The sequence below is a fragment of the Diabrotica virgifera genome, chromosome 2 (assembly GCF_917563875.1).
Source record: "Diabrotica virgifera virgifera chromosome 2, PGI_DIABVI_V3a".
Lineage (NCBI taxonomy): Eukaryota > Metazoa > Arthropoda > Insecta > Coleoptera > Chrysomelidae > Diabrotica > Diabrotica virgifera.
Genome location: NC_065444.1, coordinates 94,375,818 through 94,401,400, shown reverse-complemented (window position 1 = coordinate 94,401,400; position 25,583 = coordinate 94,375,818). Strand labels below are relative to the sequence as shown.

Sequence of the window (25,583 nt, the reverse complement as noted above, 5' to 3'; positions counted from 1 at the left end):
CCAATCGAGCAGGGGCCTCATCTTGTCGTCTGATATTATGTAAAAATCTGTTATAGGTATATGATTTTACTTTGTGTGTTTAAATTTAAAAACGTAAATTTCTAAATAGGTGTATTCGGCAAGTGAATCATCTCATATCTAGAAACTTAATCCTTTCCGGTCTCACGAACTTTTATGGGTGACGACAATAAACTATAATGCTTTGTACATGACTATTGAAAGATTTGAGAATTGCAATTTGCCGAATTTTAGAACAATATTTCTAAATCTAAAAATGGGTTTTCTCTTTACCTACGTTTATTATTTCGATACAATTATCCAGAGGCATAACAGAGGCCCCCGCAGCATGAAGCTTACGGGGGCCCCAATATGTCAAGGGCCCCATCTTGTTGTCTAATATACAGCGTGTCTACTTAAGTTGGAAACATATGGGAAACTTTTTTATTATTAATTTTACGAAAAAAAGTTATTCTTTATAAAAAGTTCTGCATGCGCCAAAACCTAAGATTCAATCATCAGGTATCAAATTTTCTCAATATTATACGAGATATCTAAAAAAATATGAATTTCTGTCAAGAGTAATAAGTACCTTATTTCTCTCAATATCGAAAATTCTTATGATAAAAAGTTGTTTGGAATTAAAAACTAAGATCAAATATGCAATTACATGCTTTTAATTAAAAAATTCTTTTTCTCAAATTTATGGATACCCAACATCGTCTTTAATTATTACAAATATGATAACTCGTTTATTATTCATTTTACGAAAAAAAGTTATTCTTCATAAAAAGCTTTGCATGGTCTAAAATCTAAGACACAACCATGATATATCCACTCTTATTAATTTTATACGAGGTGTGTCAAAAATATGAAATTCGCTCAAGATTATAGTTTTCCTTTAGACCTTTTATATGTCACAATATTTCAATTAGAAAGATGTAATTGCATATTGAAACATAGTTTTAATTCTAAACAACGTTTTTAATAACCGTTTTCAATATTGTGAAAAATAAAAGTACTTTACTCTTGAGTGAAATTAATATTTTTTGACATACCTCGTATAAAATTAATAAGATGTGATGGTTGCATCTTCGGTCTTAGGACATACAGAGCTTTTTATAAAGAATACCTGTTTTTCGTAAAAGTAATAATAAAAGAGTTATCGTATGTGTAATAAATAAAAACGAAGTTAATATCAATAAATTTGAGAAAAATTTGGAAAATATTTTTTCTACAACCACTATTCAAAGTGCACTTTTCTGCACGGTTTTATGTTAGCAAACTTGATATTTTCTCACAGTATAAGATATTTGACATTAGTGTGCAGAAAAGTGACGTTTCTGTGCCGCAAAGTGACGTTTCTGTGCCGCAAAGTTCTTTTCTGCACAGTTGACTACCTCATTCTGAGTAACGTTATATTCTGTTTACATCCGTGGACTACCGCATTCTGAGTAACGTTATATTCTGTTTACATCCGTGGTTAAACTTTAGACAAGTATATAACCTATAAGACAATTATTATATTTAACTATAACATAGAAACTAAATTATGGATGTTACAACTGTTTTATTTTAGAATTTTATTCTTATTAAACATTTTATAATTATCAAATAACCAATAAGGATTTAGCAACCTGTGCAAGAGACGTCGAATGAAGTAGGTTTTGTGTAAATCCGTGACTGCATAAATATAATGTCAATAATGTGTAATAATTGTTTAAATTTAAACAAATTAAGGCAGTGCATTAATTTTTTAACTGATTTCTGTGCAATTTATTTAGGTATAAGGAATTTAAATTGATTAGTAGGTATTAATTAAATACAGTTTAAAATTTATCACATAGGTACCTATTATAATTAATCGTCGTTTGGAAATTGTGATTTTTATTTTTAGGAAAAACTGTGCTTGTAGAAAAAGTATAGTGTGAAACACGTGCAGAAAGGTAATTTCTCACTCGTTTGAATTGCGGCACTCGCTTGCGCTCGTACCGCAACTTTTCAAACTCGTGAGAAATTAGGACCTTTCTGCACTTGTTGCACAATATACTATTAATAATGGATAATTAAATAAATTATATATATTAAATAAATAGATAATAAATATTTCTAATTAGAAGCATGTAGTTGCATATTTGATCTTAGTTTTTATTTCCAAATAACTTTTCGTAATAAGAATTTTCGATATTGAGAGAAATAAAGGTACTTTACTCTTTCATATTTTTTGACATACCTCGCATAATAAAAATGAATTTATTAACGTTTCGAAGCCCAAATCGGGTTTCGTTGTCAAAACACAAAATACTATTAAAATAAAACAAACATGTTGTTGCTAAGTAAAAAAATTCTTCTAATAATTTATTTAATCTGACTCATTTATATTGGCAATTCAGACGTATATTATACATTTTAAAGTAGAAGACTTTAAACTGATATCGCCAATATTTATGAGTTGCGTTCCTGAATATACGTCTGAATTGCCAATATAAATGAGTCAGATTAAATAAATTATTAGAAGAATTTTTTTACTTAGCAACAACATGTTTGTTTTATTTTAATAGTATTTTGTGTTTTGACAACGAAACCCGATTTGGGCTTCGAAACGTTAATAAATTCATTTTTTAGTAAAATTGTGGCTTATTTCCCATAAAAAATACGTAATTATAAAAATGCCACAAGGAAATAGCTTCAGAACAACAATATGTTTTCATCTTAAGTAGACATGCTGTATGTAAAAATGTGTTGTTATAGTATTTGCATACATACGTTTTTTAAGCAGTGCAGTATTGAACATGAAGTTGTCCAGCCGAATTAATAAAATTATAGATATATTGGCTGATAGTAGATAGTGCACGAAGAAAGTTGATCATCTCATAAAATAATAATACTAATGTAATCATTTAGTAATTTTTGTTCTATTTTATTCTATAACAATAAAGATGAAAACTGTAAGTCATCATAAATAATGCATGAATACACCAATGGCTCAGTAAATGACAGTTTTGGAGTGAAATTATCAGCGTCACGACGGACGTATTTGCTTGACAATTTGAATTTAGGTTCTAGTTACACTCCACTTCAAAGTTGGATTTATGCCATTGGTTGCTTATACTTCGGGTGGTGACACCCCTCTTTGGGGTGAAAAAGATACGTTTAAAATAAGTCCGGAAATATATAAATTGATTGATTATAAGCAACTTTTGTTCTGTAGAGTTTCTTTACCTATGTTAATACTTTTCAAGTCATTTGCGAGTGAAAATGTTTATCGTTCAACAAAAAAACAACGTTTTCAGACGGGTTTTTGGCAAATAACTCAAAAATAAGTATTTATCGAATTAAATATTAGATATCGAAAAAATATTTGTAGCAAAAATGTAGCTTATAAGATACAAAAAAAATACTGTACTTATTCATGAAGTCCATCGACACAGTAAAAGCACAGTTAAAGCTTATGAAAAATTATTCTTATTCGTCCAATTCCAAATCGAATATTTCAATCTGAAATAACCAAAAAATTAAGCAATTTTCGGGAAAAACTCATTAAAACTTTTTTTAAATGTTTCAAAAAAAGCTTTATTTTTATTTTTTATAAAAGTTTCTAGCACCAAAACTATACGAGTTACTCTCAAAATAAAGTTGGCTCTTGTTTTGGTAAAAAAAATCGTGAAAAACTGCCCCTATTTCGCACCCCAAATAAAATTTATCATTAGCGCTTTGCCATTTATTTTAAATGATCTGTAAATTTGACCGGTTCGGAGTTCTTATTTTAAAAAAAAATTGGTTTCATAGTAAAAATTTATTTTTATTTTGGAAAAATGCCTTTTTTAAAAAAGTATTAGTGATACGAAAAATCTCAAAGAGTAAAGAAATGTAGGTCTTGCTTTTATAAGTATTTTGATTTTATTTTGTTTTTCTGTAAGACAAAAATTGTTTAAGATATGGCTGTTTAAATAATTTGCATATACTCGTGATTAGTGAATCGTTCAAGCCCTTTCAACTAGAACCCTTTTAAAAATAAGCACTTTGAACCGGTGAAACTTACAGGTCATATAAAAAAGTTAATTATTTGTTAATGTATTTTGAGCGTAACTGGCTTAGTTTTGAGTTTTGATGCTAGGAACTTTTGTAAAAAATAAAGCTTCTTTTAAACACTTTAAAAAAGTTCCAATGAGTTTCCCCGAAAAGTATTTCATTTTTTGGTTATTTCACGTTGAAATATTCAATTTGGAATTTGACGAATAAGAAAAACTTTTCATGAGCTACAAATTTTCTTTTACTGAGTCGATAGACTTCATTTTTGTTTCATTTTTTTATAAGCTAGATACATTTTTGCTAACAATATTCTTTTCGATCGAGTACTTACTCTTTGAACTATTTGCGAAAAATTGCCTAAAACGTGTTTTTTTTTTGTTGAACAATAAACATTTTTACTCATAAATAACTCGAAAAGTCTTCAATTGACCACTTCGGTATTAATACTGAAAATTAAACGGTATCGCCATATTTTACGTTGATTTACTGGGCTGTAACATATATGTATTTCTTACACATGTCGCATTTAGTAATTTTTTAAAGGGGGCCCCATTTCCAATTCTGCGGGGTGGCTCCGACGGAGTTTGTTACGCCACTGTTAGTTCGGGGTCGTTCTCACCTTCTTTTGTAGTTTTTGGACCCCCCATTCCATAATTCGTTTTGTCCCCAGTCCATCTTGTATTCTAGCTAAGTGCCCCGCCCAGTTTCACTTAAGCGTCGGAGCTCTTTCGATGACGTCTTGAACTCCTCTAGGCTCTAATCCTTGAATTCTAGTAAGTATTAAGAATTCAAAATTATGTACTAGAACCAAGAACATACATAGTTAACTAGAGATACTTAGCAAATGATTAATTTTATGATAACAGAGGACGTGAAAAAGACCAATAATTAAATAAATAAGGAGAGATTTTCGCAAGTAAATACTTCTTTTTTTTTCTTCTTCGTCTAGCCATTCACGTCCACATCTGAACAAAAGCCTCTTCAAGTCTTCCTTTACATTGTTTTTTGTTGTACGCTACTTGTAGGTAATTTTAGTAAATAGTTATTTAATAGAAAATGATATCGGCATAGTTCGCATAGAAAATAGATTAATGAAAAAGGCAACCGCAGATACGTATTTATGACTATTCTTCATCAGTAGGGTGAAGCCACGTTAGAAAAAGTAAAACATGCCGATATCAGTTTACATTATTTAACTACTTACACACAAAAATCACTCATTGTTCATTTAATCATTGGGCGTTCGTTTTACCCAGGTTGCTTTTGTTTACTCCGTACTCCGTTGTATAGTATTAGTTGATACTCTGGAATTCAGGGTCTTCTAGCATTATTACTGATAATTTTCCAAGTTTATTTTACTTTTTCAAACTTGCTACACCGTGCTGATGATGACAAACTAGTCTGAAATATGTATCTACGGTTGCCTTTTTCATTATTATGTATATCTTAATCACGTTGCTCTTTTCAGACAGACAAATTGGAGCAGCTCTAAAATACAAACTTCTTAATCTCTACTCCAAATTTCAAAACGAACTTTTTGATGACTGTCAGTATACACATGGAAATATGCCATTAAAGTTTGATTTCTTTTATGGTCGAAACGATGAGCCATTTATATTATTCATGATTCCTGCATGTCTTATAACGTAAGTATCTTTGTAAAGATGACATATTAAACTTAACTTGAGAGCATAGAAATCGGCCCGCTTTAAAGTTTTGACTTGATATATTTACTATATTTTTGACTATATTTATTTCTGAAATTAGTTACTCCAAGCAAAAAAGGGATATACTTTTTGAAAGATAATTTAATAGGATTTAATATGAATATAAATTTGTCATCGATTGCTTATTATTTATATGCGTAGCAACCGATAAACATATAGTCCAGAAAGCCACTGCGCATCCGCTAGGAAAATATTCTAATTCGGATTTTTTGCACATTCTTACTCAAAAAGGACTCCTTTTAACAAATTTGCTTGTTGCCAGGACCAAAAGGTGGTCAAACATTTTTTAAACGTTTTTTTTTTGTTTTTTTCCTTAAATTATATTTTTGCATGGAAAAAAGTTTTTTTTAAAGTTTTTTGGATCATTCCAAACAGAAAAGGTCTTTAGTGACTTTTCTCTAAAAATGATAGTTTTCGACATATAAGCGATTAAAAATTGAAAAATTGCGAAATCGGCCAGTTTTAACCCTCAAAAACTATGTGAAAAACTGAAAATTTGAATGTTGCCAAGGTAAGTAGATATTCTTTAAACATCGATTTGTTTATGATGATTTGTTGATTAAAAAACTCCTTTGTTTTTTAATTGCTAATCAAGCGTGCGCGACACTATTTTCCACCGACAGTATGGTGCAAATGAAAGGAATAAATTCGTTATTTCGTAAACCGACGACTTTAAGGAAAAATGCCGAAACAGGTCGATTTTTATTTTTAAGTTATGATATTGTGGCATATATGGTATACTAGTGACGTCATCCATCTGGACGTGATGACGTAATCGATGATTTTTTTAAATGAGAATAGGGGTCATGTGCTAGCTATTTGAAAGGTTCTTCAATTCTCTATTCAGTAATATAAACATTTACATAATTATTTATACAGGGCTTATTTATAACTTTTTCCATGCAAAAATATAATTTTAGGAAAAAAACAAAAAAAAAAAACGTTTAAAAAATTTTTGACCACCTTTTGGTCCTGGCAACATGCAAATTTGTTAAAAGGTATTGAGTAAGATTGTGCAAAAAATCCGAATTAGAATATTTTTCCTAGCGGATGCGCAGTGGCTTTCTGGACTAATAGAAAAGTGTTTATTTGATGTTTATAACGATAATATGAAATATTTGTAAAAAATTTTTATTATTGGCTTTGCAACTGACCATAATTGCATATTGTTTGCTTTTCATAATTAATTAGTGTTTAGGTGTGTGTAAGTTTAATGGAAACTACACCAGAAAAAGCCGCACAAGTTATCGCATTAATAGAAAATGCAGTTAGCCAGCGAGCTGTTGCTTTTATTTACAACTGGAAATGACACTAGCCGCGGTTCGAAGAGTGTTCTAACATTATGAGGAGACTGGATCCTTTCGTAGACGATCTGGAACAGGTAGAAAGTGACTTACAATTGCTCGTGCTGATCGCTTTATTATGTCAACAATGTTAAGATCGTCACCTTAATGTCGTTCGAGTGTAAAAACAGCTCCGTGATGTAAGAGGAATAGTTATTAGTCAGTGGAGAGTAAGGCGAAGACTGGAGTAAAATATTCTTACTCCTAGATTATCTGCAATTGGTCAAAAACTTACTGCAGCTTAGCGTCAAGCACGCGTGCGTTTTGCAGAGGATCATCTGAACTGAACGTTGGAACAATAGGGACCTGTTCTGTTCTCAGATGATACCAGAATATTTCTCTATGGTAGCGACCGAAGAAGAAAAGTGTACCGAAGACGACGAGAGCGATTTCCACAATTCTGCATGGAAGAGTGTAGTTCTTATGGAGGTGGTCCCTGCATAATGTGGGGTGCAATAATTTGCACTCCAGATCATACAGGAAAAATACATGCAATCATGCAAAATACAAGAAACTATGCAAAGAAAGAAATTAAAATCTATTAAAAATATTGAGATGATTCTTACTCTGGCCATTCTCTGGCTTAGTCGTCAAACTAAAATAATTGGAAATATCGAAAACATATGTCACCCTTTAATCAAAAATCGACGTGTCGCTAGATTTTTCAAAAATGTCGCAGTTTTTGATAATGCCTCTGTTTTAAAAGCTTAGAAGAATACACACCAGTCATAATGGTTACTATATCGTCGGCCTCATATGAAAAGTGCCTAAGTCCAAATTAACAAATTTTACAGGAGACAAAAAAAACTTATTTAAAGAATTATTTTGACTTAAAACTTTATCTTATTTGACACAGTTACTTAGAATAATGTCCGTCAGCCTTCTCATAAAGATAGATCTATTTTTAAAATATCATTACTTTAAAAATGGAGTTAGGCAACTTTAATTTTTGAAATATGGAAACAATTTGGAGTTATGCACATTTAATAACGGAAATCATGAAGAAATATGCGTAATTCCATAAAAAGTCGCCAAAAATAAACTGTGAAAAATGCTTAAGTCCCACAAGAAAAACAAATGTGGGGTTTTAAGGATAATAATGCTACTTAAATGTAGTTAACACAAAAACTATAATAATATGATCAAATTGAAATTACCTTCAATAAGTTTACACTATTTCCATGAAGATATGTTAGCTTATAATACTTTTCTTGAATATATAGCACAGCAGCGCAGCAAAAGTACATCTAACCTCAATGACAATGATGGACTTTAACAAGTTTCATGTGATTCACCCAACGCCGTGGAGTTGGATAGAATTCTTTTTTGTGGTTATAGCGACATCTATTGACTTTTTTGAACTTTTTTGTCTTTCTATGTATACGTACCATAAATATTAATCAGATGGCGCAAAAATCTCATTTCATATAAGGCCGTCGATATTTGACAAAAACTATAATGACAAAAAGTTTAAATGATTTTTTAACGAACATTAATACGATTATAAATTATTTTAATTCCAGGATTATGTTCTTTATGGGATCAATGATGACTTCTCAGATAATAATAACAGAGCGACACGAAGGAATTTGGGATAGATCTATCGTTGCTGGAGTAACTTCCCTAGAGATAACTTTAACCCATATAGTCCTACAAGCTTCCGTTTGTGTTATACAAACTATAGAAGCTTTATTTGTAGCGTATCTATATTACAAACATGAATTTATGGGCAATATGGTGTTAATGTTCTTTTTAATATATTTATCTGGGATTTGTGGAATATCATATGGTAAGTATGATAATTACAATTAAACATAATATGGTAAATGGCTATATTATTAGCTCTATTACTCCGCGGCGATATCTAACACCCGTCATCTATATGAAACTATGCAAAACCATTACCCTAGTTGGGTAATGACACTAGTTGGTGAAACGTCCATGGTGAGGTGGGGCTTCACCTCCTTTAGTACCTCGTCGCCGCTGAGAAGTTGTCCTTCTCTACCACTCATGTCCAGAAAACCAATACCAGACCCTGCTAGAATTCTAACGCCACTACCACTCAGGCACAAATTGATGCGGTTCCAAAGTGGTTGAACCAATTAAAAGTTCATTATGTTGTTGTCCGTGTCCATCCATAGTGGCCACCGTAGCCCAGAAGCTATGGTTACTGGCATAACAAGGTGGAGGGCGCGGGTTCAATTTCTGGCATTGACAAGAAGACATTTTTTAATTTCTAATTTAACTGAGTCGCCACCATCCTTCAGAGGGCAAAGCTGTCGGTCCCGGCTACATAAATGATCGGATGTGAGGGCCGTCTGCGCGATCTGAAAACCCTAACACAAAGCTAAAGCCGGAATGTTACGCGAACTTCACTATATTATTGTCTTATTTCTCTCTAGATCAATATACCTTGATATCGTTCCCACGAATGGGCGCTATTTTGTAGCACTAGCGAATGGGCACCAGGGCGCCATTTGTATAACAGCCCCACGAATGGAAGCCATTAGTATAACACCATTATTATTAACACGTTAAATGCCAAATTAAACAAAATATAAAAATATACTTGGTGCTACTTAACTTTTTGATGTACCTCTTTAGCTCTAAGTCTTCAGAGACCTAGGGGTGTGGATTCTTAATAGATGTTAAATAAAACAGGAATTCAAATGCTCGGGGGCGCCATAATTAAAAAAGAAAATATGCTTACTTATAAAAAAAATATAAAACTAAGAATGCCGTTTACTTGAAATATCTGTACTTACCGTAGGTTACTTTCATGCGTGATTACTTTATAAGAAGGATAAAAATTGGTAAAGAAAATCTAATAATTAAACACAATTCTTACTTTATTGAAATAAATAAAAATTTAGCAAAGTTGTTATCAAAAAAAAGTTTTTAATCATTTTACCAATTGGCGAGAAAACGTAAGAGTTCAACAATTAAAAATAGCGCAAGTACCTTGTTGTGTTCTTTATCCGTGGGTGATCCATAGTCCATCCATTGTCACGGCACATAACGACACTCATTTTGATAGATAAAGTACAGCTATTAATTATATTAGAAATGAAATTCCATTGTTCGTTTATTGTATGCAACACTTGGATACTATTATTATTATTATTATTGTTATTGATTAAACTTAATTAAAAGAAACGAAGGACTTTTCGACAAAAGAAAACCAATGGATCAGTTTAATCCATCACTAGAAACACAAAATACGGTCGAGAATTTACACTCTACGACCACAGCAGCCACTTAAGCCTACTTCGGCTCTGGAACAAAAACTGAATTGTACTAAATACAAACAACTATCTCCATTGAACTATTATCAACAATTTTCTCCGTCAGCAAGGCAAAGAGAACTGGCTTCAGAACTGATCACGAATCTACTTAGAATTCCTCTACAACCCAAAACTCATTCCATCTCCCCATCCTTCTATCCTACTCAACCATGTCCGGTTTTACCAATCCAAAAAATTCGCCAATTTCCACTCTTCATTTCAAACCGAATAGAAAAGTTTAAGCAAATTTCAGCCACGCCTTCAAAGGCAGTAACTTTTTCTCCTGCGAATAGGATTAAACCAAACGAATTTCTGATAGCTATATCTCAGCTCAATATTTTCCCAAGCTTTTCGCAACGTTTAGAATATTATACGTACGAACTTGTTGTATTACATAAACACACTCAGAGCCCTTATCTCCGCAAAGGAATTCACAACATAAACAAATCAGCTTGAAAATAACATATTCCAGTCTCCAGAAACAATTAGCTCTTTGAATTAAAACCGGTATTCTCAGTATAGTAGACAACTCGAGGTACTTATCCACGCCAAATTCCAGAAAACATAAGTCAGATAAACAGCATAATATTCGATGTCGTGAGAAACGGAAAGAATCACAGATGATCTAACTCGACAGTCCTTCAACAAAAAACATTATATCTGCCAATTTACTAGAAACTATAAATGTATCGATACAAGGGGCGTACTATAAACCATATTATAAAACCAAAAAAAAAATAAAAGATAAAACATTAATGATTTCGGCACCGTTTCAACGTTAGACGTATATAAGCGGAAACTTGATTCCTCAGAAAAGAAGAAGTAATGTCTCCAGTCTTGGAAGCGCCATTGATTGTGTTCCATCGCCCAACGATATCTGAGTGCACGTTGCTCGCAGATATCGTTGTGTCCGCCAATCGTGGATGTTAAGGTTGAAAACAGACGGAACACTGCAGCATTACACTGTGGATCCACAAAGTGGCTGAAACAGGCGATTTTTATAGACCCAATGATTTTGTAATGGACACCACAATGGTGGGGATCGGCGACAGTGACTGGCCACAGTCGCTCGTCTGGGGTGGAACGTCCACTCCACATAAGAACCCACTACCAATCATCGGAAACTACTTTTGTGGATCCACAGAGTAGGTCTGTAGGGTGGTCCGTCTGTTTTGAACCTAAAGCGCGTTTTTTTGCTCTTACTCTTAGTCCAGAAAGCCACTGCGCATCCGCTAGGAAAAATATTCTGATTCGGATTGTTTGCACAATCTTACTCAAAAAGGACTCCTTTTAATAAATTTGCATGTTGCCAGGACCAAAAGGTGGTCAAAAATTTTTTAAACGTTTTTTTTTGTTTTTTCCTAAAATTATTTTTTTTGCATGGAAAAAAGTTTTTTAGGTTTTTTGGATCATTCCAAACAGAAAAGGTCTTTAGTGACCTTCCTCTAAAAATGATAGTTTTTGACATATAAGCGATTAAAAATTGAAAAATTGCGAAATCGGCCATTTTTAACCCACAAAAACTATGTGAAAAACTGAAAATTTGAATGTTGCCAAGGTAGGTAGATATTCTTTAAACATCGATTGATGAAATCCAGAAGAGTTTTTTGCAATACAATATTCAAAACTCCTTTGTTTTTTAATTTCTAATCAAGCGTGCGCGACACTATTTTCCACCGACAGTATGGTGCAAATGAAAGGAATAAATTCGTTATTACCGGCGACTTTAAGGAAAACTTCCGAAACAGGTTGATTTTTATTTTTTAAGTTATTATATTGTGGCATATATCGTATACTAGTGACGTCATCCGTCTGAGCGTGATGAAGTAATCGATGATTTTTTTAAATGAGAATAGGGGTCGTGTGGTAGCTCATTTGAAAGTTTCTTCAATTCTCTATTCAGTAATGTACACATTTACATAATTATTTATACAGGGTGTCCTTCTACTTCTTTTTTTGCCAAATAATTTAATTTAATAAAAATTTTTTGGACATCCTGTATAAATAATAATGTAAATGTTTATATCACTGAATAGAGAATTGAAAAACCTTTTAAATAAGCTAGCACGCGACCCCTATTCTCATTTAAAAAAATCATCGACTACGTCATCACGTCCAGATGGATGACGTCACTAGAATACCATATATGCCACAATATCATAACTTAAAAATAAAAATCGACCTGTTTTGGGATTTTTCCTTAAAGTAGCCGGTTTATGAAATAACGAATTTATTTCTTTCATTTGCACCATACTGTCGGTGGAAAATAGTGTCGCGCACGCTTGATTAGCAATTAAAAAGTTTTGAATATTGTATTGCAAAAATCTCTTCGGGATTTCATCAATCGATGTTTAAAGAATATCTACCTACCTTGGCAACATTCAAATTTTCAGTTTTTCACATAGTTTTTGAGGGTTAAAAATGGCCGATTTCGCAATTTTTCAATTTTTAATCGCTTATATGTCAAAAACTATCATTTTTAGAGAAAAGTCACTAAAGATCTTTTCTGTGTGGAATGATCCAAAAAATCTAAAAAAACTTTTTTCCATGCAAAAAAATAATTTTAGGAAAAAAACAAAAAAAAAATCGTTTAAAAAATTTTTGACCACCTTTTGGTCCTGGCAACATGCAAATTTGTTAAAAGGAGTCCTTTTTGGGTAAGATTGTGCAAAAAATCCGAATCAGAATATTTTTCCTAGCGAATGCGCAGTGGCTTTCTGGACTATCTAATGCCATCATGCATTCAACCGTTTTTTGATAGTTTGACTAGAAATCACCCTTCCAGTAGCTTGCTACAAGAAGCTATTAATCATTGTCTCTCTGTTTATATTGTTTCATGTATCATGTCTCTAAATAAGGATTCCAGGGTCGGCTTGGACAACACTCTGAGACACATTCAGTGTGCGAGTGTGATTTCAGTTGCTTAGCGATTTTCACTTGAGACAAACTTTCCTGACTCCAACGCACTAGCTGTTCAAGTCGCATAGTCTCTAATCGTCTTAAAAGTGTTCATCCTGAAACATATATTATATTATATTTACAATCAGATTTTTATTTACTGAAAAGTAAAAAAAAACAGGAAAAAACAAATAGTATGTGAAAACATTATCAATTTTTGTCCAGATCCGTATCCACTAAAATTAATGTTGTTCTGAAGCTATTTCCTTGTGGCATTTTTATAATGAACTATTTTAAATGGGAAATAAGCCATAATTTTACCAAAAAAAAAATGAATTTATTAACGTTTCGACGCCCAAGTCGGATGTCGTTGTCAAAATACAAAATAATACTAAATAAACAAAAATGTTGTTGCTTAGTAAAAAATTCTTCTAATAATTTATTTAATCTGACTCATTTATATCGGCAATTCAGGCATGTATTATACATTTTAAAGTAGAAGACTTTAAAATGATATTGCCAATATTGATGAGTTGCGTTTCCTGGGACGACTTTACTAAAAGATAGTTCATTCGATTACATGAAATCAACCCCAATTCAAGAATATCCGCCACAAAAAATCATAGCATGTGATCTGTCTTTAAAAAGACAACAAATGCAACTATGGCAATAAAATTCTCGCGCTAGAGATTCCATAGTAAATCACGAGGGAAAACCAGGAAAAAACCTCGTGATACTATCTCGACATCGTAAGTATTTGGGCTTACATTTAGTTTACTCTCAAAACTAATACCAAATTCTGACTTTAATGTATGTATGCTATTTTAAATTATAAATAATATTAATAATACATAGATATTATATGTATAAATAAAACTAAAATATAAAATATGTACTAACTCGATATGTTAATGATTTACTAATCGTGGTATTTTCTTTCGATTGACTTCCTCTTTTAGTATGGGTAACCACATCCTACTGCATTTTACATTTTACTAAGCAACAACATTTTTGTTTATTTAGTATTATTTTGTATTTTGACAACGACACCCGACTTGGGCGTCAAAACGTTAATAAATTCATTTTTTTGGTAAAATTGTGGCTTATTTCCCATTTAAAATAGTTCACCACTAAAATTAAATCGGAATATTTTTTAGATAAACTTACGAAAAATAAAAATCCACTTCAATAATTAATTATTGTTGAGTAGTGTATGTACAATTAATGCATGTAGGTTCAGAGTTAATAGGACTGCATCGTAGGTGTGGTTCAAATAAATTAGAAGAGATAATAATGTTGTGCAGGTAATAGCTAGATCAAGTTTATACAAAACCTTACCAATATTCCTGTTGTATACACTCGCTCACTGGTAGTCGTCATATAAGCCAAGTTACACTCTTTTCACTGCCTTTGGCGAATACACGTATACACGTCACTGTAAAAAAAAGCGTTTATTGTTTACGGTAACCGATAGGTACGAGAGAGCGAAAAGTACGTTTATTCGCTACGAGCATCAAAATCAGAGATTCAGGGTATTTTCTTAGGTTAATTAGTGGGTATCACTAAGGGAGGGCAACAAAACGTCTGTTTTCTACAAGAACGAAAATCAGAGATATAGATCGAAAAAAGCGTCTCTTCTGTACGGGAGTCAGAATCAGAGGGAGATTTTTCGTTATTTAGCGTATGGACTTTCACAGTACGATAAATACACAAATATAATATATATTATTCAAACACTAAAATATAATGAATGAATCTAAATATTAGTGTCCAATTTACATAGCCATTCAATTGCTTCTGGGGTTTAGGAAATCTGAAACACAATGACTTATGGTCTGTCTAGGCGATCCACAATCGCACTGTGGACTTTCCGCACGACCCCATTTGAACAGAGAATCAACACTTTTACCATGTACGGTACGTATGCGATTAAGCCTCGCCCAGGTGGACCGGGGCACACCCGATCCGATGAAACCCTGGGTTGGGGTGGATATCTGAATATAGTCTGCTGCTATTGTTGGCATCCATCTTGTGGACCATTGCCTTTGTATATCATAGGAATCACCAATTGTTCGAGCAGATCTGATTGGAGGATTTCTAGACCTCAGTCGCTGGTGCTCTTTTGAGATGTCTGGTATGTCTTGATGGATTGGTAATTGTATCTTGGCTACAATTTTCTGATACTCTCTTACTAATGCTGCTGTACGGCAAAGATCTGGTGGAGTAATATTGCTCAAAGTGGGCAGCCATCTCACTGGGGTTGATTTTATTGTTCCAGTGATTATTCTCATGGTTTGATTAAGTTGGACATCGATTTTGTTTGTATGTGCACTATTTAACCATACTGGTGCACAATATTCTGCCACTGAAAAAACCAAAGCTAGAGCAGAGGTCCGAAGAGTATCTGCAGAAGCACCCCAAGTTGTTTCAGCAAGTTTTGTTATTATATTGTTTCTTGTTCTCAGTTTACCGGCTGCGTTTGTAAGATGGCTTTTGAAGGTGAGTGTTCTATCAAGTGTGACGCCTAGATATTTGGGGTTGTTGTTATGTTTGATAGCTGCATCATTTAGAGTTATATTGAGGGTATCGCCCGCAAGTTGATTCGACAGGTGAAAAAGACAGGTTTCAGTTTTGCTTGTGTTAGGACGTAAGCGCCAGTTCTTAAAGTAGTTACTAAGTGTAGTTAGGTCCTCGTTTAGAGCTCGTTCTCCAGCTTCCTTACTATTATCTTGGAAGCCAATGGCCAGGTCGTCTGCATAAGCGAATTTTCTCGATTTTGTTTTAGGTATAATCGCCGTATAAAGGTTAAATAATAAAGGAGCTAGCACTGAGCCTTGAGGTAAGCCGTTGTTAAGTTTTCTAACGTTACTTCGTTCATCATTTATATATACCTGAAACAGTCTGTTAGTTAGTAGATTGTTTACCAGCTGACAAGTTTTGAGACAGGGTATGATTTTCATCAACTTATAAATAAGGCCCTCTCTCCACACAGTTTCATAGGCAGCCGTAAGGTCTATAAATGTTATGGCAGATTTTTCACGTCTTATAAAGTCAGCTTCGATGAATGTAGTTAAGGACAGCACTTGGTCACAGCAGCTTCGTCCTTTTCTAAATCCAGCTTGCTCAATTGGTACAGCGTCCTCAATGGTGTTACATATTCTATTATATAAGAGTCGTTCTAGTAATTTATAACAGCAGCTGAGTAAGGCGATAGGCAGGTAACTTTCAGGCAGCTTGTTGTCTTTACCAGGCTTCTGGATTGCGATAATTTTTGTTTTTTTGAATTCTGGGGGTAGCATAGCTGTAGTCACAATGTCGCTAAAGAATTCTTTGAGCCATTGTCTTGTTTTTGTACCAGTGTGGACTATAAACTCAGGATATATTCCATCGAAACCAGCTGCTTTTCCCGTTTTGGTTTGGCTAAGCGCTTCGTTTATTTCATCCAATGAGAAGGCACGTGAGTATTCTGATGTTGCGGGGGTATTTGCTTTAAGTTGTTTAAGCCATCGATGTATGAGTTTTCTCAGATGGAGCTCGAGAGTTCTCAATTATTCTATTGGCTATCTTAGTTGGCTCAATTGTTGATTTGTTTATAATAAGAATTTAAGAATAATTATATTATTATTAATATTAAGAATAATTTATAATAAGTCCAAATTCAAGAGGAAGATTTTTCGTTTGCATTATCTAAGAAATATGTGTTTTTCGAAGGAGGCATAAAGTCAGTAGTAGTATGATTTGAATTTGGGAATGGTAATTATAGGAATGATAGAGTGAAATTGTTCCACAAGGAAGAGTAGCTGGCTGTATACCATTAATTACAAGTAAAATTTAATAATTAATTTTGTCTTGGTAAAAAGGTATATTAGTTTAAAAAGCCCCTATAGAGCTACAAACATAGAAACAAAACGTTTTCGCCCTGTAACAAGAGCATCATCAGTGTTACAAGAACATGGTGAGCCAACCAAAAAAATACAAAGGTCAAAACCTTTCAACAACAGACTAAAAGTCTCATATAAATGCAAACATGACAAAATCGAAGGGACGGATATAATTCCTATGGATACGGCTCTAGGGCAACATGTAACTCCCTCACGTGGTAAGTGGGTCAATAGGTAACAATTAGGTCATTATGTTACAAGAGGTGGCAGGCAACTGAGTTGCCTGACTCCCACACGTGGTAAGTGGTTCAATAGGTAAAAATTAGGTCATTATGTTACCTATTGACCCACTTACCACGTGTGGGAGTCGTATGTTGCCCTAGGGCCGTATCCATAGGAATTATATCCATCCTTTGGATTTTGTTATGTTTGCATTTATATGAGACTTTTAGTCTGTTGTTGAAAGGTTTTGACCTTTGTATTTTTTGGTTGGCTCACCATGTTCTTGTAATACTGATGATGCTCTTGTTACAGAGCAAAAACATTTTGTTTCTATGTTTGTAGCCCCATATGGGCTTTTTAAACTAATATACCTTTTAGCAAGACAAACATTTTTTATTAAATTTTACTTAATATTATTTTTCGCATATGAAATATTTAACTGTCTATAATATATTTTGACTACATATTGGATTTTTGGATTGTATTATATTTTTAGGATTTTGGATCTCAGTAGTAAGCGTCAACCATTTAGTAGCCAACCTAGTAATTACTGGTATGTTTTTTCCCATGATGTCATTATGTGGTAAGTATTAAGTGATAATATAAATTCTAAGGGCGAGGCCTGATTAGTGCGTTGAACTGCGATGCGTTCCGACGTCGCAACGTAACAACGCATTGTGGGGCGAGGCCCCATAAGTTCGTTGCGCTGCGTTGCGTTGTCACATCGTCGTTTTCATATAAGTTTTTTTCTAAAAAATAAAAAATAAAGGACATATCCAGCAGTGGCGGCTCGTGATTTTTACAATAGGGGAGGCTATACCTAACTGTAAAATATCTAGACAAATTTGCACTAGCAAAAAAATGCGCCAAAAAATGTAATTTAAGGCCCCATTTTTTGACCATTTTTTATTTACATTTCATAATATCATCCTAATTCATAATTTCATGATATCATCATTTTAAAAATAGTTAGTCTAATAGTAAAAGTTTAATACCAAAGTTTGTGTCGTTTATTTGTTAACAATTCCATCTATTTGTAAATAGATACCTATGCATATCAAAATAAATACAGATTTGAAGTTTTGCAGTCCATACATAATGAAGCTTCAAATTTTTTAAGATACTCAACTGAATTTTTTTAATTCTAAACGCGGCCTTGCGAATTCAAAAACACGATAAATTACCGATATTTTGCTTTGAGTTAGAGATATCGGAAAAAGTTATTAGAGCAAGTTGTTCCAAATATTATTATAACCCCACATACCAAATTTCATAACAAAATTCGCACTTTTAGATTTTTCATTATTTTTAGTCAGGGCCCTAAAATTCGTTGTCCCGAGACGCACCCAACCACCCAACGGAGCTGAGAAGCTACACTGCCTCCCTTGGTATATCTCCGGGCAGCGTGTGATGGCGCCGTAGTTGCCACTGTTAGGAGACCGCGTCTCCTTAAACGCCTGCTGCGCTGCACGGAGCATTAGCAACGGAGAAATCTGGGCTTCTCGGCTCCGTTCGTGCATCTCGGGATAACCCAGGGTCCTGCCTACAATAATATGTAATAAAACTGAGACGCGATCATGCGTTCTAATGCTAATGCTCCGTACGTATGGATAATTAGTGATAATATGGAATTTACACGTTGTATAATAGTGAGAGTAATTGTTGTTTTCGCGATTCATGATAAACAAAACAGTATAGAGTGTGTAAAAAATTTATGGGGAGGCTGAGCCTCCCTTGCCTCCTCTGACGAGCCGCCACTGATATCCAGAATCTTATAAAGTTTCTACGTTTATTTCGGCGGTGGCGTAAAACACCAAATAACACGTAAAAAATTATATGAAAACGACGCAGCGATAACGCAACGCACTAATGGGACCTCGTCCCAAAGCGTTGTTACGTTGCGACGTCGCAGCGAATCGCACCAATGGGGCCTCGCCCTAAGCTTCCACAAATCACTAAGAGCATCAAGACCATTTTGCAATATAACACTTTAGGCCTGGATCCCTCGTACCAAAAAAAGTTGATTAATAGCAACCTGAAAATTTTGTTTGTCTAGTCGGACAAACTTTGATGTACGGGAACACTGGAACAGATTAAAAATTTGGAACGTCACATTACGAAAACGCCCCATTTATTTTGTCGGACAGAACTTAAAATCGATTTGTAACCGTTTCATTAACCTTTTCACTGCGGCTAGTTATACAAGTAGTATGGTCTCTATAAAAGTAGTATGGTACGGCTGTTTCGTGCCTTTGCTGATCAACCCGGTTGCCGCAGTCAGTCGATGTAGTACTATGACGTATAAATACGGTTCACGCAGTGTATCAATACATTGTATTTAGGACTGTATTTGCAATTTTGTAGAATAACTGTTAATTTGTTGCTATTAGATTCTCAAAAATTAATAATTTATCGACGTAACAGACCTCGTTCAACTGTTTGTAATTTTGTTTTTGAATATTTTTTTCGACTTTTGTTAGGAGTGGCAAAACCGGATATATGTTCTGCAATTTCCGGGCCTCATTTGCAATAATTTTGATGTTAAATGCTACCACAAAATCTTGAAAATGCAACCCAAAAATCTCAGATTATTTACTATTATTTCTTCTAGATTATTTATCAAATTACCGGTCATAACGCTCTTGTACTTTTTTAAAGTCAATAATAGGGTTATCAGCAGCTGTAATTCACACAATTGAATTCTTAAACTTAAATGAAATAAGCTGATAAACACTATCCTATATAACTACGTCCAAGGAGAATCCTAAAATTTTACAAGTAAATCTTCGAGAGTGCGTGCCTGTGTAAAAAGGTGCGGATTTGCACGGCTCCCGCAGTAAAGTATAAAATTTTTAAAGGTACATACTGTAAATTTAAATATAACATGCCTAACTCTCTTCTATAGGCAACATACAATACGCAAACAATATCTGATTATACGGTTGCCGCAGCGAATGCCGAAAAAGGTTACGCGTATTTAGCCGGTTCCGTTGTACGGGCACGAAATTATTTTACGTTATATGTCCGGTTCAGAACAAACCCTACAAATGATATTACAGGAGTTGAAAAAATTAAATGAAAGGGTCACTTCCCTGGAATATAGAGCTCAAGGTGCTATTCCAAAGGTAAGAAATGGCTAATGATCTTAGAATTGTCGCATGGAATGCCAACGGGTTGCTTAATCATCAACAAGAACTACAAGCAATCCTTGACATCGAAAAAATTGATTTGTTTCTTGTCTCTGAACGCATTTTACAAATCAATCCTACATCAAATTTAAAGGATATAAGGTATATCATACAATACACCCTGACAATGCGGCCAAAGGAGGCAGTGCAATCATCATAAAGGATAATATATGTCATCATGAAGAGTTGGAATATAAAACTGAACATATTCAAGCCACTACAGTACACATAAAAACTAAAACTTTTAAAATAAATATAAGTTCAATATACTGCCCACCTAAACATTCCATTAAAAAAGAGCAGTATAATGAATTCTTGAAAAGCTTAGGGGAAAGGTTCATTATTGGAGGTGACTTCAATGCAAAGAACACACACTGGGGCTCTAGAATCACTACTACTAAGGGAAAGGAGCTTTTGTTAGCCATTAAAGAACAGAGGTGTGAAGCACTATCAACTGGTAGACCAACCTACTGGCCTACGGATAGAAACAAGACCCTTGATTTAATAGACTTCTTTATTATTAAGAATATTTCAACTAATTTCATAGACATTGATGACTGTTGGGACTTAAATTCTGATCATTCCCCTATAGTACTAACCATGAGTGACAGGATTATTAAAAAACAAAGTAACCCCACATTAACAAATAAATGGACGGATTGGGATAGTTTTAAGCTAAGCCTTGAAGAGAGAATAAATCTAAGTGTACCAATACAAAACGCAGAGCAATTAGATAAAGAAGCAGAATTGTTGGTGAACAATATCCAGCAAGCAGCATGGGAAAACACTCCTACGCTGAAACCTAGGATAAAAGGAAATAATTATCCAAAGGAAATAAGGAACATGATAATTGAAAAAAGAAAACTGAGGAGAATCTGGCAACCAACAAGGTCTCCTCAAGATAAGACTAAACTAAATCGTGCAAGTCAACAACTCAAAAGAACTATCCTACAATTAAAGAATGACTCGATTAATTCTTACTTACAGGAGCTAACAGATGACGGTAGTACAGATTATTCCTTATGGAAAGCTACTAAAAGACTGAAAAGACCTATTATGCACTCTCCTCCTATTAAACTAGAAAATGGTAACTGGGCCAGAAGTAGTGTACAAAAAGCAGAGCTATTTGCCATACATCTTGAAAATACATTCAAACCAAATGAACCTCAAGGGGATGAAGAAAGATGGGAGGAACCTGTTCAATTAGAGGAAGAAATTCGGCTAACTACACCAAAAGAAGTACTTGAAGAAATAAGGGAAAATATTAATTCGAAGAAAGCTCCGGGCTATGATCTAATTACGGGTGAGCTGTTGAAAAATCTTCCCCGAAGAGCTATCGTAAAATTAACAAACCTCTTTAACGGTGCATTCAGATTAAAATATGTACCAATGATATGGAAGATGGCGGAAGTCATTATGATTCTTAAACCAGGAAAATCAGCACATGAGGTTTCGTCATACAGACCGATATCTCTGCTTCCTGTAATATCGAAGCTGTTTGAGAAACTGCTCCTTAAGCGAATAAAACCAATTATTGAAGCAAGGAATTTGATACCGACACATCAATTCGGATTTAGAAATAAGCATTCAACAATTGACCAGGTGCACAGAATCACAAATATTATCGAAAGATCCCTAGAAGAAAAGAAAGTCTGTTCAACTGTATTTCTTGATGCTGCACAGGCTTTTGATAAAGTCTGGCATGAAGGTTTAACATACAAACTAAAATGTTTTTTACCTATACAGTACTCAAAACTTTTACAGTCATACATAAAAGGACGACATTTTAGAATTAAGCAAGAAGACTGTTTTTCAGACTTAAAAGAAATTAGAGCAGGTGTTCCACAAGGCAGTGTGTTGGGTCCGGTCCTATACCTACTATACACGTGTGATATACCTGTACTGGAAAACAACACAGTTGCCACCTTTGCTGATGATACAGCTATTCAAGCAGTAGGGACGACAAGTGAAGAGGCGACCAACAAGGTCCAAATAGCAGTTAACCAAATCTATAAGTGGACACAAAAATGGAGAATCAGGCTAAATGAAGCTAAATCTGTCCATGTTAATTTCACCAACAAAAAAATACAATATATACCAGTTATAATCAGCAATATCCAAGTACCATATGCAGATACTGCTAAGTATTTGGGTATAACATTAGATGCAAAACTACGCTGGAAGGTGCACGTTAAGAAAAAAAGGGAAGAACTAAATATAAGATATAAAAAAATGTATTGGCTAATTGGAAGAAACTCCACACTGTCGATGCATAATAAGTTACTAATTTACAAACAAATATTGAGACCTGTATGGACTTATGGATGCCCACTATGAGGGTGTACTAGACCAAGTAATATAACAGTAATACAAAGATTCCAGAACAAAATACTAAGAAATATTGTAGATGCTCCTTGGTATGTTACAAACAGTGATCTCCATAAGGACCTAGGAATGGAAACTGTGGAAATAATCATCAAGAAGATGGCAGGAAGTCACGAGCAACGACTTCACATGCACGAGAATATTGAGGCAATCCAGCTCCTCGATACTACTGGGCAAGTTAGAAGACTGAAGAGGACAAAACCTTATAAACTAGTTTAAGTGATAGGTGATAGTGAAAAGCAGAGCATAGTGCTTGTGCGCGTTAGTGTGTATGCTAGAATAGTGCACTATCTTGTTAGGTTAGATTAAGAGACGCTATAGGGCAAGCTCTTAATTTTAAGGAACAGTAATAATTTAGGTTAGATTAAAATTGCTCATTGGTCAAGTATGACCAGATTGTAATTGTAATAATCATCATCGTAGTGATGATTATGGAAAAAAAAATATGTCCGGTTCGCATCTAAACATTCCGTATATGTATTTGGACCATAGGAGTTTTCTATTGGTTCGTTGCAGCACGCGGTAATATTTTAACATTTTAACCAATAGGCGGCGAGGTTCCAGATGCATATACGGAATGTTAGTCGGTCCCAAATTCATATACGGAATGTTAAATATCGTACACCTAAAAAGATAAGTTTTTTTAGAGTCTTTTAAAAGGAGATTGATTTTAAAATACTTGTTACTGTATTATTAAATAAAAATAAAACAATTATAGTATTTCGAATGTTATTTGGTGCGAAATTCATATGCGGAATGTTAATTATTCGTAGACCAAAATAAATATATAAACCAGAATAAATAATATTTAAAACACAACCGCAAACGTTATAACCAAGTTAACATTTATTTTCGTCTGATAGCACACAGCCCTAAACTTCAACAGAATTGAATTGAATAGCTGAAACAGATCTAAACTACTTAACAACACGTGCAAGTCATTAAAAATTCTGAGAAAGCGAAATCTTAGTCAAATAAAGAAATATGTCTCTCAAATCTATACCATTCCATTTATGAATTTCGCCCCAAATAGGTACCTAATCATTGTTTTATTTTTCTTTAATAATACATCAATAAAATAGGTATTCTAAAATCAGTCTCCTTTAACTGAGTAATAAAAAGTCCCATTTTTGGTCTACGAATAATTAACATTCCGCATATGAATTTCGCACCAAATAACATTCGAAATACTATAATTGTTTTATTTTTATTTAATAATACAGTAACAAGTATTTTAAAATCAATCTCCTTTTAAAAGACTCTAAAAAAACTTATCTTTTTCGGTGTACCTACAATATTTAACATTCCGTATATGAATTTGGGACCGACTAACATTCCGTATATGCATCTGGAACCTCGCCGCCTATTGGTTAAAATATTACCGCGTGCTGCAACGAACCAATAGAAAACTCCTATGGTCCAAATACAAATACGGAATGTTTAGATGCGTCCGGTTCCCGCAGTGAAAAGGTTAAACTCTCATGCAAAAATCAGACTGCTATTTATCACCAATATAATTCTTGTCATTTAACATGTTCTTCGTGTTGGGCTTATTAAAATGCCCAGTTGGTGATAAATACCAGTCTGATTTTTGCATGAGAGTTTAATGAAATGGTAACAAATCAATTGGAAGTTCTGTCCAACGAAAAACATGAAACGTTTTCGTAGTCTGACGTTCCAAATTTTAACCTGTCTTACAATTAAAACTTCCCCTGTTCTGGTGTTCCCGTACATCAAAATTTTTCCGACTAGACACCGTTAAGCTATAAGCAAATGTTCAGCTTGCTATTAATCATCTGTTTGTACGCGGGATCCAGGCGTACTTGGTTGGAAACAATAAAAGAGGTCTATCAACAACTTATTCTACGCTTTGTTATTAAAAGTAAATTTTCAAATTTTAGGTTTGATGTGGCCTATTGAAGGCATGCCCTTGGCATTAAGATTTATTTCCAAATGTACGCCAGTAACAATACCGATAGAATCGTTCAGAAACGTCTTCAAAAAGGGTTGGACTTTGGATAACTTCGAGGTGTATAATGGAATTTGTGTTGCGTTATTTTGGACATTATTTTTTGCTGTTTTGAGTGTAATAACGATTAAAAGAAAACGTTGAGAAACGAAGAAAGAATCTTTGTAAAATTTTAAATTTGATTGTTGTACAAACTTCAAGTAATATACAATTTAGGCATTATTTTATAATTATACAATTCTAATTTATAAATACACCGTAAGATATACATTCTACTAGGTTTAGCTATAATTTTGTGTAAGAATAGAATAAAAGACTGTATTTATACGGAATATTATTTACAAGATATCCTCCAGACTTATATACATATACAAGAGGACAAAAATAATAAATAACTAACAAATATCCAATGTCGAGCTCGATAGAGTTTTGTAATATTTAGTCAGAGAAAGACATGCCAGAGTAGGACCGATATCCCGTTGGACAAACAGAATGGAGGAATCCAAGACCAATAGTTAGGCAGAACATAACTTCTAATGACCACAACTTCGGAGTAGTAAGTTTAAATATCTGGGGACAATAATCACAGGTGACAACAACATAGAAAAAGAGGCCTCATAAAGAATAGATGTGGGGAGTAGAGCATTCTACTCCCTA

At 33.8% G+C, this 25,583-nt stretch overlaps 2 protein-coding genes across 11 annotated transcripts in view; both read left to right on the top strand.

Annotated features, from left to right (window-relative positions):
- Positions 1-25,223, top strand: part of LOC126880132 (ABC transporter G family member 23-like) — a 384,411-nt gene extending 359,188 nt beyond the window's left edge. For 9 of the 10 annotated variants that reach the window (XM_050643864.1, XM_050643859.1, XM_050643860.1 and 6 more), the window contains 4 exons: positions 5,498-5,675; positions 8,623-8,888; positions 17,881-17,967; positions 24,859-25,223. In XM_050643864.1, the coding sequence (XP_050499821.1) occupies positions 5,498-5,675; positions 8,623-8,888; positions 17,881-17,967; positions 24,859-25,070 (743 nt within the window). In that variant the 3' untranslated portion in view covers positions 25,071-25,223. The remainder of the gene's footprint in view (positions 1-5,497; positions 5,676-8,622; positions 8,889-17,880; positions 17,968-24,858) is intronic. The other variant, XM_050643862.1, reaches the window with a different exon arrangement.
- LOC114330391 (ABC transporter G family member 23) overlaps positions 1-25,583 on the top strand; it is a 436,441-nt gene that overhangs the window by 203,709 nt on the left and 207,149 nt on the right. The window lies entirely within an intron of this gene.